Raw genomic sequence first — 27,172 nt, 5'->3', positions numbered from 1 at the left:
ATCTGTCAGGCTCATTAAGTCATTATCACATCTATTGTAATGCTTCTAGTCATTTGCTTTTAGGTTTGTGCTTTACAACAAATCTTGGCATACACACGAGAAATATTCACTTGATTGCTGCAATAATTAGTAAGTTGAAAACAGACAAATATTGATGTAATTAAAAAAAAAAACATTTTCTTGCTTACAGTTTAAATAACTTTCATGTTTCCTTTGGGCTTTTTGGAACTGTTTTCTATTATGAATTTATTTTGCTCATACCAAGATTTTTGAACCTTGCATACAAGGACCTTATAATCCCCTCTCTATATTTCAGCATACAGATATTTTTTCAATGTATCAAAGTACTTTTATCCCACTAATATCAATATTCAGACATTAAACACTTACGCATCCACTAAAATAAGCATATCTTTGGGAGATGCAGCTCCTTGGATATACCTGAAATAAAGAAATGGTATTACACAAATATGCAAATTTTTTTTGTTTTGTTTTGCTTTTTTGTGTGATGGAAAACACTCTGTGACCTCTAAACTCAAACTAGCTGAACTAAAATCCTCTTGCTGTAGCTGGTACAAAACCCAAGTGTTGTTATTTTCTCTCTTGCTATGTAAATCTAAGTCTAAACCACATTAGGGTAGTCTGGACGTAGGCTATACTAATCAAAATTCACTGCTTTCACATAACTGAAGATCAAGAATGTTATTTCAGAGCTAAAGATCTTGATGATAGATGAATTATTGCTCAGCCCATCTTAGGCAGAAATACTTAGCTCTTTGAAAAAAATATATCCAACTGTATCCAAGTATCAATATGCTTTATGTCTTGAGAGGCTTACATAAAAAAAGTCATGAGAAGTAATCCCACTGCTCTCGCAGCTTTTACACATCTAGTGATTTTATTGCTGGTCTAAACCACTGAGACATACTTTTAAATATTTGCAAAAGTCTGGAAGAATGGTTCAGTCTACTACTTAGGATTATAATTGATTTTGGCACAAAACCAGAGTTTTTAACTGTCTTACATCTATTTGAGTGTTACCACCCTGTGAAAAGTCCATGTAATCCAACAGGACAACAACTGTAGTGGATATTACATAACAAGGAGTATAATTTGAAAATCGTTTATTTAGAAAAACTATCTAGTTAAAAAAAAATAACAAGATCTAAAAGTAATTACCATTAAAAACAAACAGAAAAAAAAAGATTTTTACAGTAATATCTAGAAAGTAAGTGATACATATATATAACAAACCTTTAAAAAGAAAGCTTACCATGGTCTTCGGCGTACATCATACAGATCTATTTTGTTAGGAGTTCGACTTTTATCTACCCATGGGGAAGCTAAAAAGAAAAACAATGGAATAATATAATAAATTATCTCAAGTGTTTTAATTACAACTATGTAATGAATCAATATCACAGACTTTGCACCATATAAATAGCAACATTTCATATAGATAAAAAAGTCTGTATGTGTGTAACATGTTGTTGAAATAGCTGGACACCCTTATATATATTACCATATAATAAAATGCAATAAAACTAAATGCATTCATGTGTATACGTAAATGTGTATGTGCACGTATACGTATATGCATATGTATAGCCAAGTGTGTTGAAGAAACAGGTACTGACTATAATTGAAAACTGATTTCAATGGAACCAAAAATTCAACCAAAACACCTCAGATAATGAAACAACCTTTTCAACAACAACTTACTTAATTTAAAAAAGAGCTAATTATTGCTGCATATAATAATGGTATCTCAGTTATGAGCCTAAATAATTTACACTGACTCAAGAGCTTTACCTAAAAATGCATATTAGAAAAGTAACATGAAAGCAGCATATTCTCTGAAAAAAAAAAAAAAAAAAAGAGATTTAAATATTTGTGTCTCTGTAAAGAAAATGCTAAGAATGATGAGCGTTTTAAAGCGTTGAATCTAGGCTTTACCATAATTTTCAGAAAGGGCGAGAATTATTTTCTTACTGAAAAGCAAAAGGAGCTTTTCCAAACCATGTGACAGCTTAATGAAAGCAAATAAAAATGTGAAAAGTTACAGGCAATGACATAATGTTCCTCAATTTGTTCTCTCACTGTGTGTCAAAAGCCTTGGGGGAGCTATTTCCTGACATCTATCATTTTTCTGTCTAGAAATAAAAAACTATATAGCCAGCTTCAGGATTATTCCTGAAAAACCATACACCTAGGACAAAATGGAAGAAATATGTCTCCACTCATGAATATAGAAAAAATCATCAGCTTTGAGTAGCTGCCTATTTTTGATGTTACAGAATGAATGCTTCCCTAAGAGACCAAACCATGAGCTGGCCTATCACTCACTGCAACTTTAAGCTTTAACCCACATTTAGCAGTACACATTTAGCAGGCACAGAGAGCACTCTGTATTGTTTCATAATAGGAGAACCTCAAAATCTATACCAGTATTGTCTGTGACTGCAGACTAGACCACCTGACAGGTCCTTTGGGACCTGACAGGATAAAAGTATTTGAAACTTTCAGAAAGGAGAGAATTAAATTTTTTAAGACCGATATATGTCAAAATTCTAGCTTAAGTATCACTATTTTATAAGCCTACAAGGTTTGCACATGTTCAATGATGGATTTTTTTGTCTTTGTCAAGGCTATCCTTTCCACAGGAATTCCATCTGAAAATCCACATTCCTTGAGACCTGCAAAACCTGCATGAAATGTGTTAATTTCAGTTTGTATTATGAGTGGTTTAGGTAAAATAGCAAATATAAATCCAGATATTGACCCGGGCTGCCACATCTTGGCCAAAACTTTCAGTCTTTTCAGTGACAGTAAAAAAGCTATGCCCTACCATATACGTCCCTCTTAACTGACACGTATCTAGGATATCCTTCAAAAACAAACAATTATCTCAATTTTTCATCTGGATATATTTCAAAACAAAAGAGAAAATTCAATTTACACTGGTAATGTTACTTTATTTCCCATGAAAGATAAGTTCAACTCCTTAAGTGCATTCTGTAAAGCAAAGGGATGCTGGTTCAAAGAGAATTTGAATGCAGGAGCTGAAGAAGGGCCCTTCTAACAGCATCTTCATATACTACTGTGACAGTGGATGCTGACAGAGGTAATCATTTAAAACTGAATCAATGTTCTACAGACGGAATGACAGAATGGTCCTCTATCTTAACATAAAGTATCTACTGAAAACCATCATAGGAACATTTAGCTAAAATTCATCTGATATCCCAACCTTCACATCCTGCTTTTAACTACAGGGTAATTTTTCTAAGTGCTGAACTAACATTTACAGAAATATGGGTTAAGATTTTCATTTTAGCATGGGAAATAATTCAGCTACTTTTTTCTGCAAAATTTGAGAGCTACAAACACATGTTAATGTAATACCACCTGACAGGTAAGCTCATTGCATCCTTGGGGCCAACATCAGTCCTCTCGACAGAAAGCCCTCCAGAAATGGGGCCTTTAGACCAAACAGCACATGGCAAACCTTTCAGAAACATGAAGAGGCAAAATTTATACTGACTTAAACACTTCATAGCAAATTAAATTTGAAATTTAAATAGCAAATTAAATTTGAAATGCCTGAAAATTTCCCTACTATTTCCAAAAGTACCAAATGATTGTATAACAACACTTGAGGTGTTTTTAACTGGAATAAAAACCACAACACATTTAAAAATTCCTTCTTTCTTTGGTTTTGTTCTTTAATATGGAAAGGATGCTCAAAACTTCTAGTTGACACAGTAAAATGAATGATGTGAAGACAATTTTTTTCAAACATTTACAACAGAATTCCTTCAGTTAAAACTTTGAGCTGCTAAGCCTTGGACTGAGTTCTACCATAGCTTTTCAGTAATAGCCTGGATTGCAGTGAGGCCCAAATTGTCCCTTTTTGACTACATCTATATTAGCAGGTTAAAAAGAACAATGGAAAGGAAGCCATTCAGCAGAACTAGGCTAAAACCTATAATAACAGTCCAATGACACACAAAATAAACTGAGCAGAAGCCACTCAGCACACTACTTACAGCATATCTGGTCTTTCTGGAGATTACATTGAATAGTAACACAGTTTTTCTTTTGGGTAGATAGACACAGTGGTGAACACAAAAACTAAATTCTACTTTTTGCTCATTAGCATGGCTTTTTCAGTATGCACAGTCCTGCAATGACTGTCAGCAGCTTCAGGGAGATCTGGAGGAGATCTTTAAAATCCTTTGTTTATTACCATGTTGTTAAACCACTATTCCCTGTGCCACATGTCAATAAATATTGTTTTCCTAATAAATATATTATTTTCTCTCCAGAAAAGTATAACAAGCTTCTACATGCTTAAGTTTCCATGACCGGACAATTTATCATAGGATATTAATGGCTGCTGGATCATATATTAATTAAGATATATAATGTATAATGGGAAAACTTGTTGTATTGATCTTTCTGATGATTTCTACAACAATTTACATAATCAAGTACAAAGCCACTGCAAGGCTCTCTACATAAATAAGGCATAACGTAAATAAGGACTCAGCCCTTAGTATCTAACATTTCATTCACACGAAAGTGCTGAATTCCCTCTTCAACCTCAAGAGTTATTATGACTAAATTACCCATTCATCCTAGTCGCTATGTGTTACTCTGGAGTAACAAGTAATTTTAGGTGGCTTTGAATGGCCTTAAATGTATTCACTGATTTTAGTAATATTATGAGTATTTATGGGTTTTATTGAAATTGTTTTTATTGGAAACTGAAATTCCCTTATGATATTTGATCTCCACTGATCAATTTTAATTCATCCTGATTTAATAGTTTTAAAACAACCTTTTTAGAAGATGATAAATACTTTCTACACAAAAATAAGTAAGTATGCATTTATAATTATACAGGAAAAAATCAGAACGAATGGAGACCAATGAAAGAGATGTGTTGTTTTTTTGGTCCACATACAGAACACACTATAAAGGCATTTGGGGAAACTGGCTTATATGTTACTGACAAAAGTTATTATGTGGTCTAAAATAAAAGCAAAAGGAAAACCACAAAAATATGATTACATTTTTCCCTCAAAAACCTAAACCGATCGCCGACTTTGAGATTTACAGTTTTGTTTATATAATCTATTGTTTAATACATTTTTATAAGGTGATTTGGAACCTGGCTTACCAATATCTTCAAGAAATCAGCCTCACCACAGTTCATTGTTGCATAGGAGTATCTTTGAACTGTGTCAACACTGCAGAGTTCTCTGGTGCACACATTAGGCTTTACTCATACTCCCTTTTGATGATTTCCTTGTTTGGCATGTGGATAGATTTGATACTTTATAAATTATTCACTGGGTTTGATATCCCTCCCACTTCTGTTTGCATTATTGAGATACAGGACTGGATATAATTCAAGTAGAGTAAGCCATGCTATTCTGTCATTTCTGCACATTTAGAGTAGAAATCCTCACGCTTGTTGATTACCAGCAGAATCAATTAATTCACTGCAAAGACTGTTAAAGTGTAGAATCTAAATGAACACATTTGTTAGGAAAGGCAGACCTTGGATACAACATCCCATTCTGAATTCATGAGATGATTCCAGAGGCATAGGTGAGTGTCATGAAGGAAACTCTCCTGAAAGTTCTGCCCTGATCTACTGGTTAGGTATGCATGTGCAAGGAACAGAGAGGCAGAGATTAATTATTAACAGCTTTACATCCCTTTACATTATTAACACATTTGAGAAAGGAGGCTAAAAGCTGATAATAAGATAGATAACAAATACCAATTATCAAATCCCAGACTGCATCATTTTATTTTGACTCAAACTCCAAATTTTATCTTTCTATCTCTCAAATTAACATTCATGTGGATATTCAAAACAGTCAAAACCATGCATTATTCAATTCCCTGAGCCAGATTCAGCAGGGTCTTCCTCAGATGGAGCAAAGGGACAAGTTACAGCATATACTTTGCTGATATTTCATAATTCTTTTAGTGAACTTGGGTGAAAAAAACAAAACAAAACAAAACAAAAACAAAAACTGAATTCAGAAATGTGATAGCCCAGACTATTTGAGAAATGTGATACTCCTCAATTTTCTACTCAGAAAAAAGTCAGTTGAATTTCAGTGTAGCAGCAGCACTTGTGTAGAATTCCTTTTCTGTTTATCAGTAAAAGGTGAGACATAGTAACTAAAAATAAAAAACAGCCATTACTTTAAAAGACCCTAAAATTAATCATCAAGAAGTGTTTCCAACTGCTATAACTAGTATTCAGGATATCTGTATCATAATAATGCTTTGGATGAATAACTGGTTAGTACCATCCTACCAAGACAGAGATTGTAACTGAGCAACTCTGTGCTACCGCACCACAAGTTCAGTCAGGACTGAATGCAGCCATTCCCTTACGATTTTTTTTCTCCTAGAAACTGAAATTTGCCAAGACCTTAAAATGTGCTCAAGTAAAATCTATCTAACATAGACAAGTCTGTGCAATGTCTTCTGTAACTTTCACATCACCATCACAATACAGAAAAGAGAGGATAATAATCTTGAGGTTTTTTAGGATATATTACCCATGTGGTAATGGGTAATTATGTTATAGGCAACACTGCACTTAGTTTTATCACAAGTCAGTTAAGTAAAGATTTGATATGGGAATAGGCCATACACAAACAAATCTATTGATTTTTGGTCCCAATGTACCAAAAACCCCTACAGTGATTAGAATGTGCAATACATACTGCATTCTGCTACTTAAAATGAACCTCTATCTGTTATCTTATTTCAGGGGAAAACATTTCCTCTTTCTGCACGTATAAACTGAATTTCATCCTAAAAGTTTTGTTGCTTGCATTAGTTTTACCTGGACTAGCAACCATGTCCCCAGAGAGGGCTGGGGTATCAGAGCTTGAGAAGAAGCAACAGGCCGTTTTGTTTGGTCTCTTGTGGTTTTCATTTTTCTCCTATAAAAGCAAATTCTGAAGATTTAAATCTGTATCATAAAGACACAGAGATGGCATGCATTTCAGCACAAAGGCATGGTGAGCAAGTGAAATGTAATTTCATTAATTTACTAGAAATAGCATGTTATCCTGTAACTCGGTGGATCTGCTTGTGTAACTGCAAAATTCAGCACATGGGTTTTGAAAAATGAGCCATAACTGAACTTACTGCAAGAATTTTCATATCACGAAACAAAGTTGTAGTGAGGTGGGTGTCAATCTTTTCTTTCAAGTAACAAGGGATCAGGATGAGAGGAAACAGCCTCAAGTTTTCCAGGGGAGATTCAGATGGGATATTAGTAAAAATTTCTTGCCAGAAAGGGTTGTGAAACATTGATACAGGCAGTGCAGGGAAGTGGCAGTCACCATCCCTGGAAGTTCAAAAAAGGTGTGGATGTGGCATTTGAGGATCTGTTTTAGTGGTGAACATGGTGCTGGGTTGATGGCTGCACTTACTGATCTTAAAGGTCTTTTCCACCAACAGTTCTATGATGAGTATGGTTAGATCCAAATCATCCTGATCCTACCTCCCAGATTTCAAAGGGGGGGGGGGGGAAGGAAAGAAGTGAACAGCACTCAAAGAGGCTTATTTCTATGAAAAAGTAGAAGTATCCGACTCACACACACTAATTGCACTAATTGATAATTTATAAGCTGCATTACTAGGAAAGTGTTTGTGGTTTTACTTTGTTTATGTACTTTAAAGGCTCCTTTAAACATTGAGCTGTTAACAGGAACTAACAGCTATAAAATATAAAACCTTTTACAAAAAGAAAAGTGAAGTCCTCAGTTTTTCAAGGCTTTTGATTCATTTTGTATGGATTTTTAGGCTTCCCACTCTCTTAGTGTCTGCTTCAGTAATTACTTTCTCTGGCAAGTTCAATATCATGGCCACACCACTATTGCTTGCCATTAATTGTTAACACAAGAGCAGCAGTGCACAGCAAGTTCTTCATTTGGAGGGATACCATTTTATTTTATTAGAAATTGATTTTTAAAGCTCTTCTATTATTAATTTATCTAAGCAGGGTATGCTCAATCTGAAACTTGCTTCACTAACATCTGGAAACAGGGTTTTGGAGGGTTTTTTTGCTTTTTTTTATTTTAATGAAGGATAAGAAATAATCCTTATTCAGATAGCTCTGTTCTCTTCATATTTTTAATTCAAAAGTTTGAAGAGTTTAGGGACAAGATAATTTTTCTGGAAAATCATCACTGAAGTGCTGCTTTCTTTATTTGTGAATTTTTCTATTTAATATCTCATAAGCTCAAATTCCATAGGAATATCCTAGTAAAACACTGGCATGAGTAATGCAAAGATATTTTTTTCTTTGATCAGCTACAATTTCCATCAAATTATACTTACTTATTATATAGATAAACAAAGGAAGACTAAGTAGAAGGCAAGTCTACAGTAAAGAAAAGGAAGAATACAACAGTTCTTTTCACTGTACTCTCCAGTACTGATACTACAAACATCCAGAAGAGATTGCCAGACCTCCTGATATTTAAACTGAATTTAAGGATGATTTAGTGAACATAAACGCACACTCAATACAAAAAAAAATTGTTGCTATGCATACACCTGGCTTGAATACCTAACCTTCAGTGGGTCACTGAAGAAGCCATTTTATCTCTCTATACATGTTTCTTTTACCTGCAAAATGAGGACAATGATGTTTTTATTAGTTTTTTACCCAGAAGTGTTTTGCAGATGAAAATTTGTGGTTTACATGCCATGCAGCATATATATGACATGGAGTATAGCACAAAACAATCCTGGTGTCTCTGAGAACATGAAGTCTCCTGGAACAAAACTGGAGAACTTTGTAGTATTTAAGAAAGAAAACAGCATTCAGGGCTGTCCATTGGGAAAAGCTGCCAGCACATGTTGCCCCTTCAGTCACACTGTGGGGCTGTCTTAAGGATTCCAGTAAAACTCTGATTCATCCTGTTTAATAAAACAGATACATCTTAAAGCTGCGGCAGCAGATGAACTTACAAAACACTTTTGTACATGATTAAGACATGATCAGATATACGTGAAGTAAGAATTCCTCTCTAATACAGGTAAGATCAAAGGACAAGTATATGTGTCTAGGTTATGTGATAAGTGAAGGGTGTGGAGCTGCAGGTTGGACTCTGCTTTCTCCTCTGTGAAAGACCCCCAAGAAAAAGACTCCACAAAGACAACAGAGAGAAGTCACAGATCTCTGCAGAAGCTTGGAAGACTGGCAGACACTGGTATTTCTTTTGCCAGAAATACCGCATAGTGAACACAAGGTTTCAGCTGAACTTCCCACAGGCTGTTGTTAAATTTCCAGGTAGAATTGGGAAGATTTGGAACAGCGGGGGACAGGACAGTATTTCTTTCTCAGTTTTATTTTTGTAATGAATTGACTCAGCTTTTGGGATCTTGACTCAGTGTGGCACATTCCCACCTTCAGACCTTTGGTCACTGCAGACCAAATACTGTCCCACTGAGCCTAGCTTCAGCATTTCCTCATAAAAGATGCTGAATCATGCACCATCATGCCACTGTTACGGATATTTGTGTCTCACTAGCTAAAATCTGGAAACTATCAGTCTCCCTATCAATATTGCCCTTCCTAGTACAACCCTTGGGAAAATTATTATTTAGTGCACTTCCCGGAGAGAGCTGAGTCAGTGTTGCGGATCAAACAGCTTTTTGCTAAACATTCATCTAAATCAGGACTGCATTTTCATTTCAGTAACCCCATGCAACTGATTTTTCTTAAGTAGGTTTATTACTGTAACTAGAAAGCCTCCTGTATCATATTTAACTGCAAATAAATGTCTGCTGTCTGGAGTCCAGAAAAAAACCCCAACAAACTAAAAAAAGAAACACCCTCCCAAAACAAATAAACAAACAAACAAAAGCCCACACCAAAAAAAGCCCCAACAAAATGAACAAAGAGAGAAGTGGTATCTGGTAAAAGGCACATAATTACAAAGTTTTTTTTAAAGTTTGTTAAATTAGTAATTGCTACAGAGAAAATAACACGTCTCCCATTGCAGTATTTTAATGAAACATTGATTAACAATTATAATCCTAATTATGTCTATAATTAAAAAGAATTTCATGATTAAAAGAGGAACTGGTTACTTTATACCTACACTTCCAAGTAGTTCACCAAAAAATAATATACTAAATTGTTCTTTTAGATAGCTGCTTTCTAAAACCTTGCATTCAAATTACCTGGATAGATGCCTCACAAAATGTAAGTAACTTAATTTCAGTCAAATCATATTAAACTACTTTAATTAAATTATTTTTGAGCAACAGATTTGTCCAGTTATGGTTAATTATAAATTAAACTTCAAACCTGATCTATATGAAAATATCTTTCTGTCTACACAGCACCAACAAAACCTTACATGTGCAAGCCCACAGGCAAAGGGTTCAAGATTTATAAAAAAAAGAAAAAATTTCAACTGGATTAGAATAAATTGCTGATTTCAATGATCTTGATAAAACACTTGCAGATTACTGCTTTTATTTTGAATCAAAACTACCAAAACCCTCTATCAGGACTAGAATCAGTCAAGGGTCGTCTTAAAATGACACCTTAAAAGCCAATACAGGGTTCTGGAATTAGACTTCTAAAGTCAAATAATTAGGCCGGTAGATGTACATCTACTAGTACTAAGACAAAAGCAATTCAACATTTATAACAATTTGTGCTCTCTTGACTTATCACATAGAATCCAAATTTTGAACTTAGTGACTCACAGTTTTACCTAAGAAACTCCTGGTATTGTTTACTGTCTCCATAATACTGAATTTCAGTAACGTTGGCATAAAATACATTTCAGCTTCCTTTCACAGCACTTTTGAAAACTGGCTCTTACTCTTGAGTTATACATTAATGATGGAAAACTGTTTGCTTGCAGGAAAAGGGATTTAAATTTCTAATATTTAAAAAAATATCAAATTTACTTAAAGATTAATTTATCTAAATTATTAATTTTTTATTTTTTTAATTTTAATGACTTGACAATTTTACGAGTCATTCTGTTCACTTGTTATAACAAGTTGACATATTTTTACTATAGTTAAAAATCATTAATTGTAAACAAAAAAATCATAAACATCCAAATTTTGTGCAACTGTTTATTCGATATTGTGCAACTGTTTATTCTATATTAAACTGTCCTCTCTGCCCTTGAGGGTGTCAACAGATCCTCCCAGTTTAGTGCTCTGGCAAACTTACTTGGCATTCCTTTGAGTCCAGTTCTTTAAATATCCTCTAACTCAGCCCTCCTCTACTGGGAACAAGGTATCCTTAATCCAGAATTTCCTTTTGATTTTAGAGGCCTGTGGTTACTGAGGGCTGGTCTTACAATGGATGAAAGACTAATTTCTGATTTGTGCCTTTAAACACATGGATGCGCATATATTACATCCTTAAAAGTTTCATGCACTTTATATGCTTTTTTTTTTTTTTCAGAGCACTTTTATTAAATTACTGTTTACTTACTCTTGAGTTGTTCAGAGCTCATAGAGTAGCTAATAGAAATCTCAAAATTGCTCTTGGCATCTTTGTATCAAAATGGATGATTGCCAGTAGAGTAACAGAGCTTAGCATTTCTCTTCAAAAATAAGCTGCCATCAAAACTAATGAGAATATTGATGGTAATGTGAGAGAGTAAAATGGTAAATGGCTTAATCATTGCTAAAATCATCTAAGAACCTTTGCACAGCTGCCCATCCCTCCCCAACTATGGCTACTTACTGGAATTTGGGCTGTGGCAGGAACTTGGGATAAGATAAAGGCGATACTGTGGTCTCATCACCCCAAGTCTAGGGAGAAGAATGTGTCCACAAGAGATAGCGGAAGGCTGGGATGCTGGTGGCTCAAACATTCGTATTTTACACATACTTTCTTCTCACAGGGCTACTCATAAAAAGATCCCTTCATGCTGTTGGCTACTATGGTGAAAAGGACAGCCCAAGAGCCTCCTTGGAACAGAAGTGATGGGTACATCACTTGTCCATCACTCAAAGAAGTGGAAGAATATCAGATAAAAAACATTAATACACAAAGACTCTGTTTGAAAACACCCTTTGTAGCTTAGAAATACTGAACTTTTTTTTTTTTTTTAAACATGAGAAGAAAGGCTGGGTGAATATGTTTCAGAGAATAATGAGCAGAGTTCTCTGTGCATATTAATTGTAGGGTTTGATATTTCCAAATTCTTTCACAAATATCATCACTATGGAAAAAAATCAGCACTTTGAAACAGGCTTACCAAAGTCCAATATAATAAAGCAATGTTTTGCAATCCATAATATAATTTTCAAAATGCAAGTCTGAAAAGCATCCATTTTAGAGTATGAAACCTGAATTATTTTTCAGAAGATCTGCTGTGTCAGAAAACTGAGAAAAAGTTTACAACAAGAGAGAGATGGAGAACCTTGTACAAAGATCTGTTCTACAAATATAAAATTTAAGCCATTGGAAATGATTTTCCAGTTTGAGCTACAATGGGAAGCAGATGCACAAAACGACACATATAACTCACAGAGTATTAGACTGCTCCACACTCTGTGTGTATATCCAGCATTTAAGAATTGGGGAATTGCTCAGGAATTTATGAAGTTATGTTCTGATAGGATAGGACAGCTGTTCAATAATTAACTATGAAATAAATAGCAGGTGTGAGCATCTGGGCTTTACACTAAATTGAAAATTGTGTTTAGATGAAATATATATAAGTAACATTTGCACCTGCAAAACAGAGAAAAGCTTCTCCCATTTTATACAGGTGTTTTAAGGAAGAACACATAGAGATTTTCAGGATTCTCTGTTGTGTTGGTGAACAACTGGAGTAGACAGGTTAATGAGATATAAGAATCTATGGGAATAGATTCTCCATATATACTTTCTATGTATAGATTCTATATACATACCGATATATAAGAATCTATGGGAATAATTTTCAAGTGAATTATTATTTCCTAGAGATTGGCAGAGATACAAATTTAAGAAACATTCTTTTTCAGTACTGGAAAAACCTCACATAGTAAGCCATGACAAATGCTGACCCTACACATGATGATGGACCACAAAAGCATTGGAAGAGTTGGAAAACAAAATAAATATTGAATTAGCATTCTCAGTATTATTTTTTTCTTCCACATCCCCCTGTATTTATTTCATGATCATCCAGCATGACAAAACAACAGGATTCAAGTGCTATGAAATATTCTTCCTGTAAACTAGCCTGAGGCAGTTTCTCTGCCTGTGCTAGCACTTGTGCTCATGATACAATAACAGCCTTACAATAATCCCCTTCGCCCTCAGAAACACAAACAATCTTGTATAAACAGAAGAGAAAGGTTCTCAGGATTCCTCCTTAGGCAATTGTAGGCACGAGTCAACATGCTTCACACAATTGTCTTGTGTGTAGCGGATGCATAATTCAGGCATTGATAAGAGCATCACTTAACAACAGCAGCAGCAGCACAGGCCTTACCCTAAAAAAAGGCTTTCCACTAAATAGAAAACAACAAAAATCAAATGCAGGCCACTCATTATCTAAATACAGTAAAATATACATCTATTCAAATTGATTAGTGCGATCAAGTGATGGGATTCTTTGACTGGTGGAACATGCTTGCAGAAGTCATCAAGTTGAATTGACCTTAGCTCTAATGGCAAAGATGTAGCTGTCAGAGGTTGTGGATTCTGAGAGACATGAACATAGCATGGTGCACTCACATTTTCACTGACATTAAATATGATTATATGTTGAATTTCCAGGTCACTATCTTTAAAGAAGAAAAAAAGAAAATGCTAACTACATACTTCATTCCCAGTTCCTTCCCCCTCATACTAGCTTTATGTCAGACTAAGTTCACAGTCCTTGAGTGTGTAATTCTGATACACAGAAACTGTGCCTATGTAAAAAAAAAGCAATTTTTAGTTATATTTCACTGCTCACAGATAATGCAGAATATTTTTCATGCAATATATGGCATAGGACAGTTGTCTAGGACAGCTCAGTTACCTGGGTAATACCTTGCGAGGCCAGTGGCACTACCAAAAACCTGCCACAATAAAGTGGGGTCCTCTTCCCTGTTCCTCTTGAACACATCATCCAGCGCTGCAGTCCAGTTGAGCTCATTTAACACGATCGTTGCTGTCAAACACAAAACAATTTTTTAATTAGAAAGTCATATCCTGACATGGGAACCAACGGCTACAAAAAGCAAGCTGGAATATTGAGAAAGTGATAAGATTTAATTTAGCTAATCTGGAAATTAAATTTTAAGAAACACACTTCCTTTCCTTGCACATTTTCTTTAAATTTATCACACTCTCTTCTTCTGGTTGCATTATTTACAAACCATGGCTCTTGGTTTATTTGCACAGACAATATCTTCTACAAATACTTCCTTTCTGAGATGTCACTCTAATTACACTTCCCAATCATTGACTGTTAATAGAAAAATAAATGCAAGCATTTAAATTTGATGCTTGCTTATTACAGTGCACTGCAATAAGAACAAGTAGAATGACATCAACAAAAGAAGGTATAACGTAAACGTAACAAAGATTTCCCTTTCAGAAAGGATTATATGGGAAAAAGACATTGATGAGTTATTGCTAGTATTAAGGTGGGGCTGTATGAACAGCAGTGCTCATTAGCACACACTAAAAAGATCTTAATGTTCATTGATCTGGGCCCTGACAGTAAGGACAGCAAAGTAAATGTTAACACTTACGAATTGGATCAAATCCATAATTAACTTAAAATACAAGAAAAATCACAATTCAGCTAAACACTATGTTGCCAGTTACACAGAAACTTACATTAATGAAGTTGTCCTATACCAATACTTGTTTTGTTCAATCAAATAGTTTATATAATGAAACCAATATGGAATATTTTAACATGTTCTATACCTTCTTGAGAAAGACCTATACTGGGAAACTTTAAAATTGAACATTAAATGATGAACACTGCTACACTAATAAATCAATGCACTAGACTGAGTAATCAATGAAATTTTATTGTGACGCAAAACACCATATGATATAGCTTATGATAAATCAAGCTTTACACCTCAATCAGCTGTAAGTATTTCATTAATTCCCCCTCCATGCCCCCAGTTTTAGGCAATTTCAAATGCACATTTATCTTTGAAAAGCAAGGACTTTTTGATGGTTAAGTCACGAATTCTTCCTTTTGTGTTGCACACTGGGATTGTAAGCAATGTTTCTTAAATTGAAACACCTAGATAAGCAAGCCAAGAGTTGAGAGGAACCTAGAGGAAAAAACTTTTGAAAGGTTCTAAAGGTGTAGGCATAAATCCAATGAAAACTGCCACTTGTCATAGAGATCCTGCTTACGTTACAGTACTGCACACAGGAAAGAAAATTCATCTTCTCTTGCAAATGGGCAAGTCAAGCTGAAATAAAGCCAGTTCACATTTAAGGGACCTGAGTGGCATTACAGAGCAAAATTTGGCATGTAGGTCCAGATTCTAGCTCCCTGCTACAACAACAACAACAACAACAACAAAAGGATAGATTGAAAGTTAAAAGTTTACAGCCCATTTACAAAGTAAGGCTCTTAAAAAGGTACTAAAGAAATGAGATCACAACATTAAATTTTATAGGCTTGTTTCTAAAGGTTAAGGAGAAAATTGCTACACCATGTATTTTGCAGAAAGGTTTATCTGTTTTTCTCAGAGCAATTTTAAGATATTACTCTCTTAAGAGATACCTTTTTGAAGAAATATCAAATTAAATTTCCAACTCTTGAGATTTCCTGTAAGCAATAAGCTTGTATTATATATCTCTCTTTGTGTCAAGTAGATAATTATAAATAAATATGTTTACTTAAAGAGGAAAAATTCCCTGAGGCACCATGAGATGTTAATTATATATTTTAAATGGTTACTGTTCAATTATGCCTTAGATCCCATTTGACCTGCTGTGCAATTACAGATTATGTACGGACTTTCTAAACTTGACTTTGTGTCAGATCTTGCTTCCAGAAGTGACTCCATTAAGTCGTTAGAAGCTCTGTCACTTAGATAGACAAGATATTTTCAGCTTGATTTTATTTCCTTTCGTGTTACTGTTTCCTATTCGGAGGGACAGGTATCACTCTTTTCACTCTTGTGACCAGTGACAGGACTCGAGAAAAAGCAAGGAGCTGTGCCAGGGAAGGTTTAGGTTGGGCATCAGGGAAAGATTCTTCATCCAGAGGGTGTCTGAGCACTGGAACAGGCTCCCCAGGCATGCGATTACAGCATGAAGCCTGACAGACTTCCAGAAACATCTGGACAATGCTCTAAAGCCACAGAGTGCAGGGCCAGGAGCTGGACCTAATGATCCTGATGGGTCCGCTCTCACTTTGCATAATTTATGATTCTATGTTTGTAATATCACATAAAATGTATTGCAAAGAGTTACATATGCATGCACACACCTCTGTACATGCACAGTCATATATATCAAATATATATCTCAAATACATACAAAAAAAAAAAGAAGATAGTCTACAGATAGTAAAAAAACTAAATATTGAAGTGCCAAATCCACATACTAGAACTAATAATTTTAGCACTTTATTAGACTCATTGAGATTAGGCTATAAAGTAAGAGATAGGGATTACTAGATCTTGTGTGTAATATTTGTGGGGAAGTGATGCTTTACAGTGAGATTTAAGAGTTTTATATATTATTTACGTCCCACTTTTCCCTTCTTCCTATTCCTCTATAACTTTCCCCTGGAGACAAGTACAACAGCCTAAAAAAACTCCAAGAATTTGCAGAAAGGGAAAAAACCCCAAACCCTAAATTGCCCAAAACATGAAGCTGGAATTAAAAAATAAATAATGTGGAATTGAAGAAAAGCAACAAAAACAGAGCATCTTAACAGAAAAAAACTGTAATAAATATGGGAAAAGGCTGCTAACAGTTTGTAATATATCTGTTCTCAGCCACTGAAAAACAGATATTCCTGCACCCCATAAATTCACAGTTAAGTGTCCAAGTCTCATTTCTGTAATAAACTGTAACACATGACAGGTTCAACACATATCACCTTCTTCTTAATTCACTTTCTCATTATGACAAAAAAAAAAAAAGTGTTTGGAACAGAAACACAGCTTATTTGGTGGGACTGATATGCAAAAAAGTGATTGTATGATCATTAAAACAATCATTCTTAGAGTGGTTTGCTATTTGTAATTCAAACTAGCAAACTGTTCATTCATGGGTTTGGGTTTTTTTGTTTGTTTGTTAGTTTAGGTTTTTTTGGGTTTTGTTTAGTTTCATTTTCTTGTGTTTTTTTTTTTGTTGTTGTTTGGTTGGGTTGTTTGTTTTATTATTATAATTATTTTGTTTGTTGGGTTTTTTCATTCTATCTAAAAGTATACTTGATATAGAATGCACCCACACCTGCGTTAACTAGTCCAGTAATCAGTAAATGAGGAAAAGGGTGGTGGGAATTTTTGTTTGAATGGTTTCTTTCTCTAAGTGTTTTTCCACAGCTTCTTTTAAAGTTTCCCTTCTCCTAAAGCATACACCCTGAACTTTAAAAAACAAGTTGTAAATCAAGTCCTCGAACTTTCCCCCCCCTTTTTTTTTTTGGAATGCAGTATCACTGGTAATGGGCAACTTCAAACCAATACCTGAGTTCTGATTCAAAGCCTACAGCAATGGATTTGAACATTTCCAAAGAAAAGCAAGCAAACCCTAATCAGCAAAAAACTATTCTTCAAATGGTCCCTTATAAAACATCCTGATTCTCAATTGGCACAGAAAAAAATCAAAGCTGGGGTATACTCACTAGCTCATACTAGAGAACATAGCACCTCTCAGAATACCCTAACTGGAGATATAGTTTATATTAACTTCATTTATATAGTAAAAAATTATTTTCTGTTTGGGGAAAATAATGTATTTTACTAAATAAAATGTTTAGAAGTGTTACAGTCACATTTCTGTATATCTGCTTGTCTTTCCTTGAGTCAACTTGGATACAGGAAAGAGCTTTTGACTGATAATTGGCAGAAAATCTAGTTGGATAAAACTCTCCAATAAGCTTATTTTCAATTCTGCTGAAAGAAGTCTTTGAAGATTACTACTTCAGAGTACATCAGCTGCTACCTTTCACATGATACAAGCAAGATGAAAAAATAAAATTCATCATCACATAATATGAAAGATCATTCTTTGTGGCTAATTCCACTGTACTTCATCCATCTTTTCATTTTTTCCCCTCCTTCTTTATGATATGAGGTTTAGGGGCCTTGACAAGGAATGGATTCAATTTTCCTACAAGTGCAATCAATAAAAAATAGGGAGCACTGCTGTGCTTTCTTTAAAAGAACTGGAATACGCTTCTGATGATTTATTCAATGTAGAGGCTCTGGCTTGCATGCAAGACAAAGAATAACTATATTTGAAAAGCCTGAGAGCTATTTCTTATATCTGAAAATATGTGAGCTGCTGTTCCCTGTCATGGCAGCTACACAGACACAGGGGAGAAGAGAAGGGAGCTCCAAAGCAGTTCATTAATCTTCTTTTAATGTCTGGAATGTATTACCCTTCCATATCAAGCTTAATGAAGTTGACTCATTGATTTCTTTAGAGATAACACTGAGCAGTAATTGTTATTATTAAAATATATATTTTTAATCAAGATTATGGTATTTAAAAGTGGGCAAAGTGGGGTAATACATTTGCAAGTGCATAGTTTTGCATATATGTGTGCAGACAAAGACACTTCCATCTGTAGCCATGCTCATCAGATAATATAGAAACTCCGCTGAAGGTATAACTAGTTTTCTTTATGACTTGTGTGTTTCAGTAATTTTTTTAAAGATTACATTTCTTCATGTTTATGTTAAATTACACAGAATTTTATTCACTCTCCACTGCCACTGGAAATTTGCACTTCTGTCTTCTCTTACATGGGACTATGAAGGAATGGACATTTTATTTAAAGGTACTTTTAAATTAGTTTCTTGCTTTGGCTTATCCATACATGTGTCTTTATTAGTAAATACATATGCATGTATATACACACGAACACATGCATTTTCTACATAACTCCCAAATATAATTTAAAGAACTGTTCCAGCAGTAACTTGAACTCCAACCCTTTGAATTTAGATGTGTGTTATAAGTCGGCTTCTTCTCTCTTGCAAAAGCAAAAAGGCCAAAACAAAGAAAATATTTATAGTTGCTCCAAAATGAATATTTTCTCTAAGGTAATAAGTCCTTTGAGTAGCATTGGAAACCTGAATTTAGACATATATGTTTTTTGTATAAAACCATAGGAAAGTGTGCAACTCAACGAAACTTTACAGCTGACTAGGAAACAGTTAAAGGACAGTAATAGCAAAATTTTGAGAGATAAGGGAAATGGGTAGTATTTTATCCACCCTCTCTTTTAGACTCTCAACTTTTATCAGAATGAATATATACAAATGGCAAGGCAATGAATCCTTTTCACTCAAAGCAAAGGAGGAAAAGCAAAAATAGGTCTTTGAATTTAACAAACAACAGTTTTTGTATAGTGGCATTTCCAATGGGATAGATCATTACTTTACATGATGCTCTGCTGGATCTTGTACATATCTTCATATTTCTTACAAAATCTTGCTTTGAAAGAAACATTTCCATATCCCAACATATCATAATTTAAAATTTCTAGATAATCAGAACTGTTTGGGTAATATGCATTAAATGGTGAACGAAAGACAAAGTATTAAAATACAATTTTGACTACATGGAGCAATTACTGAATCAAATAATTTCAAGATCTATAGAGCAGATATTTTATGCTTGCAATAACAAGCATAGAAGATAAAATGTCATGTACTTTTTTCTTTAGATGAACTTCTCCACTCCTCATTAGAAATTTGACATTCTGTCCCAGACACTTCTATAAATATTTCCATGAAGAAGTCACTGAAGACTAGAATACTGTTGTGTCTGTGTCAAATCAAGTAAATTAATTAGCAGTGCTATATGTTGTGTGCTGCCTGGCTTTGCTGCTGTGTACTGACAGCCAGAGAAGCACAATCTGCGTGTATAGTAAGTAAAATCATATTAAAATAACACCCAGGAGAAGGAAATGAGAATAAAAATGTCAATTACAGAAGATGGAAATAAAATTCTATTATAATTCAACGAAAAAGAGTTAATACAATGCAGAGACACAGACTCTTTAGTACACAGTCATAATTTTTCAACAAATTGTTTACGTCCACAAAACACTAAAGACACCCATATTCTAAACTGCAACCCATTGCTGACAAAAGCATTTGTGCATCCTACGTGTAGGTGCCTTGTTTCCTCTTATCTCAAAATATGCCAAGAATTATTTCAGAGTGGAATAATACCCAATGTCAACCACAGAGTGCTGTAAGGTTATTTTCTGGGAAGATGGCAAGAAGACAAAATGTGTGAAAGATACTGCTCACTAGAGTGGTTCTACAGGACTTTTCAGATTTTGTTGAGATATTCACAGTCTAAGAAACTGCTAAATCTTTATTATTATTTTGTTATTATAAAAATAATAATTATACTATTCACTACTAGTTTTACAGATTACTTCAAAGTAATCAAAGTATTCTTAAAAACAAAACAAAACAAAACAAATCAAAACAAATAATAATAATTAAAAAAAAACCCCACCCAAAAATACAAAGAGATGATTTTTATGGAAATATAAGGGATTGAATATCAAAAAAACACCCACATATTTCATATATTAACTCTGCGCTTCCTTCACTTTGCTCTGATTTTTTGTTAGCATTTCAAAGGATATCCTAGTGACATTCAAATTAAAGTAACTACAGAGATATGCTTGATCTTTAATGAAGACTTCTCTCAAAAAAAAAATTAATTAGGTGTTAAAAAAACCAAATAAAACCAATCAAAAGACTGTCTGCAAATGCTGTTCTGAAATTATTTACTAAACTCCATCATCATTCTGCCACAGTTCCACCACTTCAATAACTTTCTAATCACTAGAGCGCCTTAAAAGATCAGTAAATCCTAAGCAATAGCTGGGTTAAGTGAGGAGGAAAAGGACCAGTAACAGACAAACACAAAAATGCTCTTTTACTTCATGCTTTCTGGGGTTTTTTGTTTGTTTTTTTTTTTTGTTTACTATTTTGCTGTTTTCCATTGTGTTTTGTAGTCTGAAAACAGTTAATTCAGAACTGGATGCTATCATGTGTGGTTTTATGTAGATCACCTCCTAAAAAGTTCTTACAGTTTTTCTTACAACATGCATAACATTCATCAACATTTGCTTCTATCCTCTCCCCAGCCATGGCAAACTGGAAAGCACACGTATCTCCAGCAAAAATAGAGATGTGTTAGTACATTAAATAAAGACCACTCATCATATTGCCTGGGATTCTGTAAGTTTGTTTTGTCCATCATGACAAGGCGATGAACTGCAAGTGGACAAAATGCTGAAAATGGCCACTAAGATGGAATGTGAAGAACAGAAAATCTCTCCTCTGAAAACAGACAGAAGTTCAGTGATGAAACCTAAAAAGTTACTCAGAAAGCAAGCCCACCCTCAAAAATGGTATGCAAGAGTAAGGATGGCACTGGTACAACAAATGGGTAGAAAGCACTTGAGAATGAATTAGAAAAGGCAAACAGAAGGTGTCTTTTAGAGCAGAATGTCCTAAAATGATCTTTTGCTATGAGCTAACAGCAAGCAGCTAAGATCTTTTAAGATCGAGCTTGATCAGTTTATTAAAGGAATACATGGACTAGCTAGGCTAAGAACTGGATTTGTCAAGCAAAAAGCTGCCCTACTCTGATATGTCACCTTTTGTTACAAATAAAGAAAATGTCCATTTAGAAGCTTAAATTTAGTAACCACAAAAATGCACTTTTATACAGTGTTAATGACGGAACAAGAATTAGGAGTAAAACCATCTCTCTTGAATTAATGAATATTAAAAGCTTGCAAATAAACTATGGATACTTATATTGACTTCATATATATTTCTTAATAGAGTACATGCATGTTGTCTATATTATAAAATATTAAAATTAATTGTTGATAAATTCTGTACTGTAAAAATATTTACTTATATAGGTAACATGGAGTACACATATTTTAAGAAATGTTAAAGTAGTACAGCGAATTTTTTAAATGGATTCTCATCTAATCCCCATATATATCAAATATTAAGGAATAGCAAGCTGGTTTATTTTATTTAAATATATCTCTGGCAACAGAAATCTAACACACACCAAATGTGAGGGGAATATAGTGCACAAGCAGGAAACATGAGAAAAATTATGATGAGACAATGTCTGTTTCATCACCTGAGCTGGTAAAGATATGACAGCTCCTGTTCCCCTGGGGTGACTTTGCGATGCTTGTATTCCCAACTGTCTGTTCTGTTTATGCTGGATTTTAAGTTCTGCACCTTTAAGACTGGTTCCAAAGAGCAAAGGGGGTAAAAGAAGCGCATGGTTTGTTTGCAGAAACTGCGCTTGTTCCCCTGCATTCCTTCTCACAGACTGTGCTGTCTGTGGCACAGGCAGTGGGAGGGAGCTCTCCTTTGCTTTTAGTTAGTTCCTAGGCAGCTGAGGCAGAGAAGTTCCCCAGACTGTGGCTTTTCTTTTTCTTGGAACTGATCAGCTTGCTCTGGACTGAAAACCCAGAAAAACACCGGGAGTTCAGACCTGTGGAGATAAGAGGCCCAGGAGACAAGAGACTGAGCGAGCCAACCTACACCCCATGACAGGGACTTTCTGAATTTGCCATCTCTTTAGAACACCAAGTGGTTTAATTGCTTAATATTATTAATTTTTATGCTTGTGGGCACTTTGCTTGTTAAATAAACAGGTTTTTTCAACTTTTCTCCAAGGAATCTTTTTCAAAACCAGTTGGAAGAGGGGCCACTTGAAGCTGCTTTCGAGAGGGACCCCTTTGGAAGTTTCCCCCCAAATTTGCCCTAAACCAGGACAACATTCCAATGGATGAGTCTTGAGAATGAAAAATAATGGAATTGCCACAAACTTTTTTTTTTTTTCTTCTTGTTATTGGTCAAAGGCTGGTCCAAAGAGAAAGAGGACTGATATTTTCTGAAATTCAACTACACCAGAAAAAAATTCCACTCTCTCCAACAGATAAAAATCTTTATTATATGCAATTGCATTATACTTTCTCAGAACATAAAAAACAGAAAAGAAATTGTTGTTCTTGGCCCTAGCATCATCATAGGTATTGTAGCTCAACTGTTAAGTAAGTGTGGTTTGGTGTTGTTCTCCAGATTATATAGAGGGAATATGAATAAAACACCTCTGTTTTAAAGATCACGGGGCTACAGAGTACAGAAAGTTGAAAGCTTGCTGCCTGTATAAACAGAAGTGTTTCTCACTCTGAAGACATTTATATTTCTTGCTATAAAGACTTTCCTTGTCTCTTTACAAAAAGAAAAACATATTAATTTTTTTTTTCTTTTGTAGCATTTACACTATGAGGAAGAATACACTGACTCCCGGTCCTGTTCTTCTGAGATGCCAAACTGTGTTCCATTCTTGGAGTGAATCCTGGCCTCCCTGAAGTTAATGACAAAAATTTTACTGCCCAGGGAACTGATTTCATCCTTCATCTTCAGAACACTGTAACCCTGCAGTGTTTAGACACTCTCTCTCTATATAGTATTTTATCAGTCTAACCCAATAAGCAGATGGCAATATTAAGAGTTGGGGCTTGTTGCTTTAGATGTTTTAAGAAAATGAAAAAGAAAAAAATCCTTATAAATCACTTCATAAGAATCTGAACGCCTTTGAAATAATAAAAAAATCAAAAAGATTCTTGAGAACACAGTAAAATTAAGCTTCTTTGTAGTTGTTTTTGTCTGCTTCCATGTCATGGGTACTCTCATGAGTATGTATTCATCTGAATTTTCTCTATTCGCTGCTTTAATCACTCAGTATAGAAGTTCTTTGTTCTACAATGTCCAGACAAAAAAAAAAAAAAAAAAATTAAAAACATGTGCTGTTTTTAAATGATGCCTTAAGTTTAGCTTTCATATTTCCACATTCTGTACTGCACTGGTATGTAACCCTGAACTTCATACAAAGTGTTAGGAAGTTCTCTTCACAGCTTAGTTAGATAAAACAATTCTTTTCCAGCCCAAGAACCAAGGACACCATTGCAGCTTCAGACCCAAAAAGTATAAACAACGGCAAGTTGAGGAGAGCAAACTGGGAGGATGGGACTTCATAACCTGAAGCTCTAATTGGACAATTAACCCCAATATGTAAATGGAGCAAAACTTATAAAAGTGTGAAAATTCAGGACTGGTCATCGATCCTGGATCTTCTGGGGTAGAGCCGTGGCTGGATTCTTGTACTGTCCAAGGTGTATCCTTTGAAGGCCTTTTAATAAATACCTACTTTATTCCTTTAGCTCTGTCTAGTCCCTGCTCCAGGTAGACTCCCTAGGCATCAGCTGAAAGCCTCCTAGTTTTTAATTTACTTTGTGAATATAAAACCACAGGACAAGGCAGTAAAATTGCAGAAAACTGGAATGGGATGAAGAAAGACATCTTCCATCTACTTTACTGTTTAAGAAGAAATTTTATCTTGTTATAAATACCTACCCTAATTGCCTAAAGTGTACTACATTTTAGTTACTTTAGCCTCCCATATTTAACTGAGGCACATAATCCTTCCTGAATGAGTAAATACTGCATAAACAGAGCTTTTAAAATTAGAGAAACTGCTGAGTTTGAGGTTTCTAAAGGCTTCTGTATGGACTGTTTCCAATACTAGGGAGAGAACGATGTGTTAAAGAAATACAGACACAGCTAGAGTAATTGCTATGGAGTGGAAAAATGCATATGGAAACAAATTAATTAAGAATATATTATACAAAACCCTGAAGTCATACAGTATTTAAGCAGATATTTTACACTGAAGTCAGGGAGTAAGGATACAGAGTACCGTATTTCCCTGGATAAAGGAAGAGGATATAAGAGTATGAATCTGGATTTAAAATAAAGTGTAGGAGTCATATCACATAATGAAATACACCAAACTTCAGATTCATTCTTACAGGCATTTCTACACATGTTTAACTTTCATATTTGATAAATGAAAGAAGCAAAATGGAATGTCAGCAGCTGGGCACCTGCTAAATCCCACTGTGCTCTGACATTCTGCATTAATTCAGGATGTATTCCAGGGAAATAATGGCCCAAACTGCTAACATCCCATTGCAGCAATTGTTTCGAAAAATGAAGAGGAAAGACACATTTTTTTTTTCTTTTTTCATATAACTTTCACAAAACAAAAAAACCCAGCAACAAAAAGAACCAATGAAGCAACAGAAAGCTTCTTGTAAGAAACTCATTACTTTGCTTTTCTAACATCACCCTGGTTTCAGAGACTTCACCTGTAACAGCCTGAAGTGCAGGGCAATGGAATCAGCTATGCATATTTAAAAAGCTGCTGCTGGATTTGCAATATTCACATACAGGACTTGGAGGTTTTATTTTCAGGTACACCTGCCCTGTGCTGTTGCCTGAATGCCCACTAACAGCAAACGTGGTCCAGGGGCACTGTGAGAATGCACCTTCTGGTTAGGCTGCATCAGAGGGAAATCCGGCTGCTGCTCTCTGAGGTGGCTCAGCAGTGTCAGCTGCAGTAACTTGGGCCAAACTGTTTTCTTACAAAGGGCATTTCTGATATGAATTACAGTGCTAACATAGACAGATCCAGCTCTCATGAAACAATAATGGTCAAATAAATTAGCTGAGCTGAGAGAACAGCTTGCTTTCCAATAGCAAGGTTCACAGTAAACTGGCAACACTTAACTTCATACATTCAAGAGTGTCACTCTGTCTTATGCACACTGTCACCTCACAATTTTCATTTATCTGTAGCACCAGTCTTATTTGGAACATCTTCTATTATAACTGCAAGGAGAGGTCACAACTTACTTGGCAAGGCGCAAGATGGGCCTGAGCATGATAAAAACCAAACAAACTATTTTTTATAGACATACAAAAGAACTGTAACACGTGTAACAATGAACTTCTTATCTGAAAACCAACTGCTTCCTTGATAGAAATATTCTGTTTGACTAATGGCCAGCTTCCCACCTATTGCAAGTGGACATATTTTCACTAAAGCCACTGCTATGTTATTCCAATATATAACATGAAAATGAGATGTAGTTTTTTGGTTTGTTTGTTTGTTTGTTTGTTTTTTAATTCTGACCTTCAGACTTCTATAGCATTGGCAGAATGTAAAAAAAACAAAACAAAAAACAAACAACATACAACAAACAAAACAAACAAACAAACCAAAAAACTCACCAAACCAAAACAACCCCCAAATGATTTCTTTTGAAGCCAGGAAATTAAATACAAAAACAAAAACAAAACAAAACAAAACAAAACAAAACTCCACAAAAAAAACAAAAAAACAAAAAAACAACAAAACTCCACAAAAAAACAAACAAAAAAACCCAAACCCAAACCAAACCAAAACCAAACGCACAAACAAAAATAAAAACACCCCAAAAACAAACAAACAAAAAACCCAAAAAAAACCCCCAAAAAACCCCCAACAGCAAAAACCTCTAACTTATTTTTATTAACAAAAAACATACATATTTTTTCAGAAAAAAAAAAGCCAAACAAACAAAAAAATTTTATTCCTTCAGTTATCTATAAGAGAGAGATAAAAAACTGGCAAGATACAAATGTTCTGGATAACAAGCTCCTAAAAGCTTGCTTCAGGGACAACATTTAAAGAAATATTGTAGGACTAACAAAAGACAATTTTTTTCATAGCCAAAGACAATCTTTCTTACAAAATGAGATTTCAGGTGCATGACCTAGTGAGTGATCATCAGGTATCTATCCCTTGTCTCCCTTCTTGACAGCTTATGCCACAGCAAAACATAAAATACTGTCAAAGCCATACAGTTCACACTTTGTGACAACATCCAACAAACTGAAAAAGCAGACAAGTTATCCATCATCTCCTGAGAAGAGTATAACCCCTAAGGCAAGGCAATGGAAGAGACAAATGCTGCAGCTATGCAATTTGTCACGATTAATTAGTTCATTATTAATGTATAATGACTCCATTTTGTTAAGC

General features: G+C 34.7%; 1 protein-coding gene across 5 annotated transcripts in view; it reads right to left on the bottom strand.

The window, feature by feature from the left end:
• The window catches only part of CACNA2D1 (calcium voltage-gated channel auxiliary subunit alpha2delta 1), a 373,282-nt gene that overhangs the window by 99,046 nt on the left and 247,064 nt on the right, over positions 1-27,172 (bottom strand). For all 5 annotated transcript variants that reach the window (XM_066182787.1, XM_066182788.1, XM_066182784.1 and 2 more), the window contains exons 7-9: positions 14,055-14,186; positions 1,274-1,343; positions 391-441 (exon numbers count right to left, since the gene is read on the bottom strand). In XM_066182787.1, coding sequence (XP_066038884.1) covers positions 391-441; positions 1,274-1,343; positions 14,055-14,186 — 253 coding nt within the window. The remainder of the gene's footprint in view (positions 1-390; positions 442-1,273; positions 1,344-14,054; positions 14,187-27,172) is intronic.

This window comes from Chamaea fasciata, unplaced genomic scaffold (genome assembly GCF_029207755.1).
Source record: "Chamaea fasciata isolate MVZ Bird 193981 ecotype frontalis unplaced genomic scaffold, bChaFas1.0.hap1 SCAF_5, whole genome shotgun sequence".
NCBI lineage: Eukaryota > Metazoa > Chordata > Aves > Passeriformes > Sylviidae > Chamaea > Chamaea fasciata.
The sequence above is the reverse complement of the archived record's forward strand: the minus strand, read 5'-3'. Positions and strand labels throughout refer to the sequence as shown.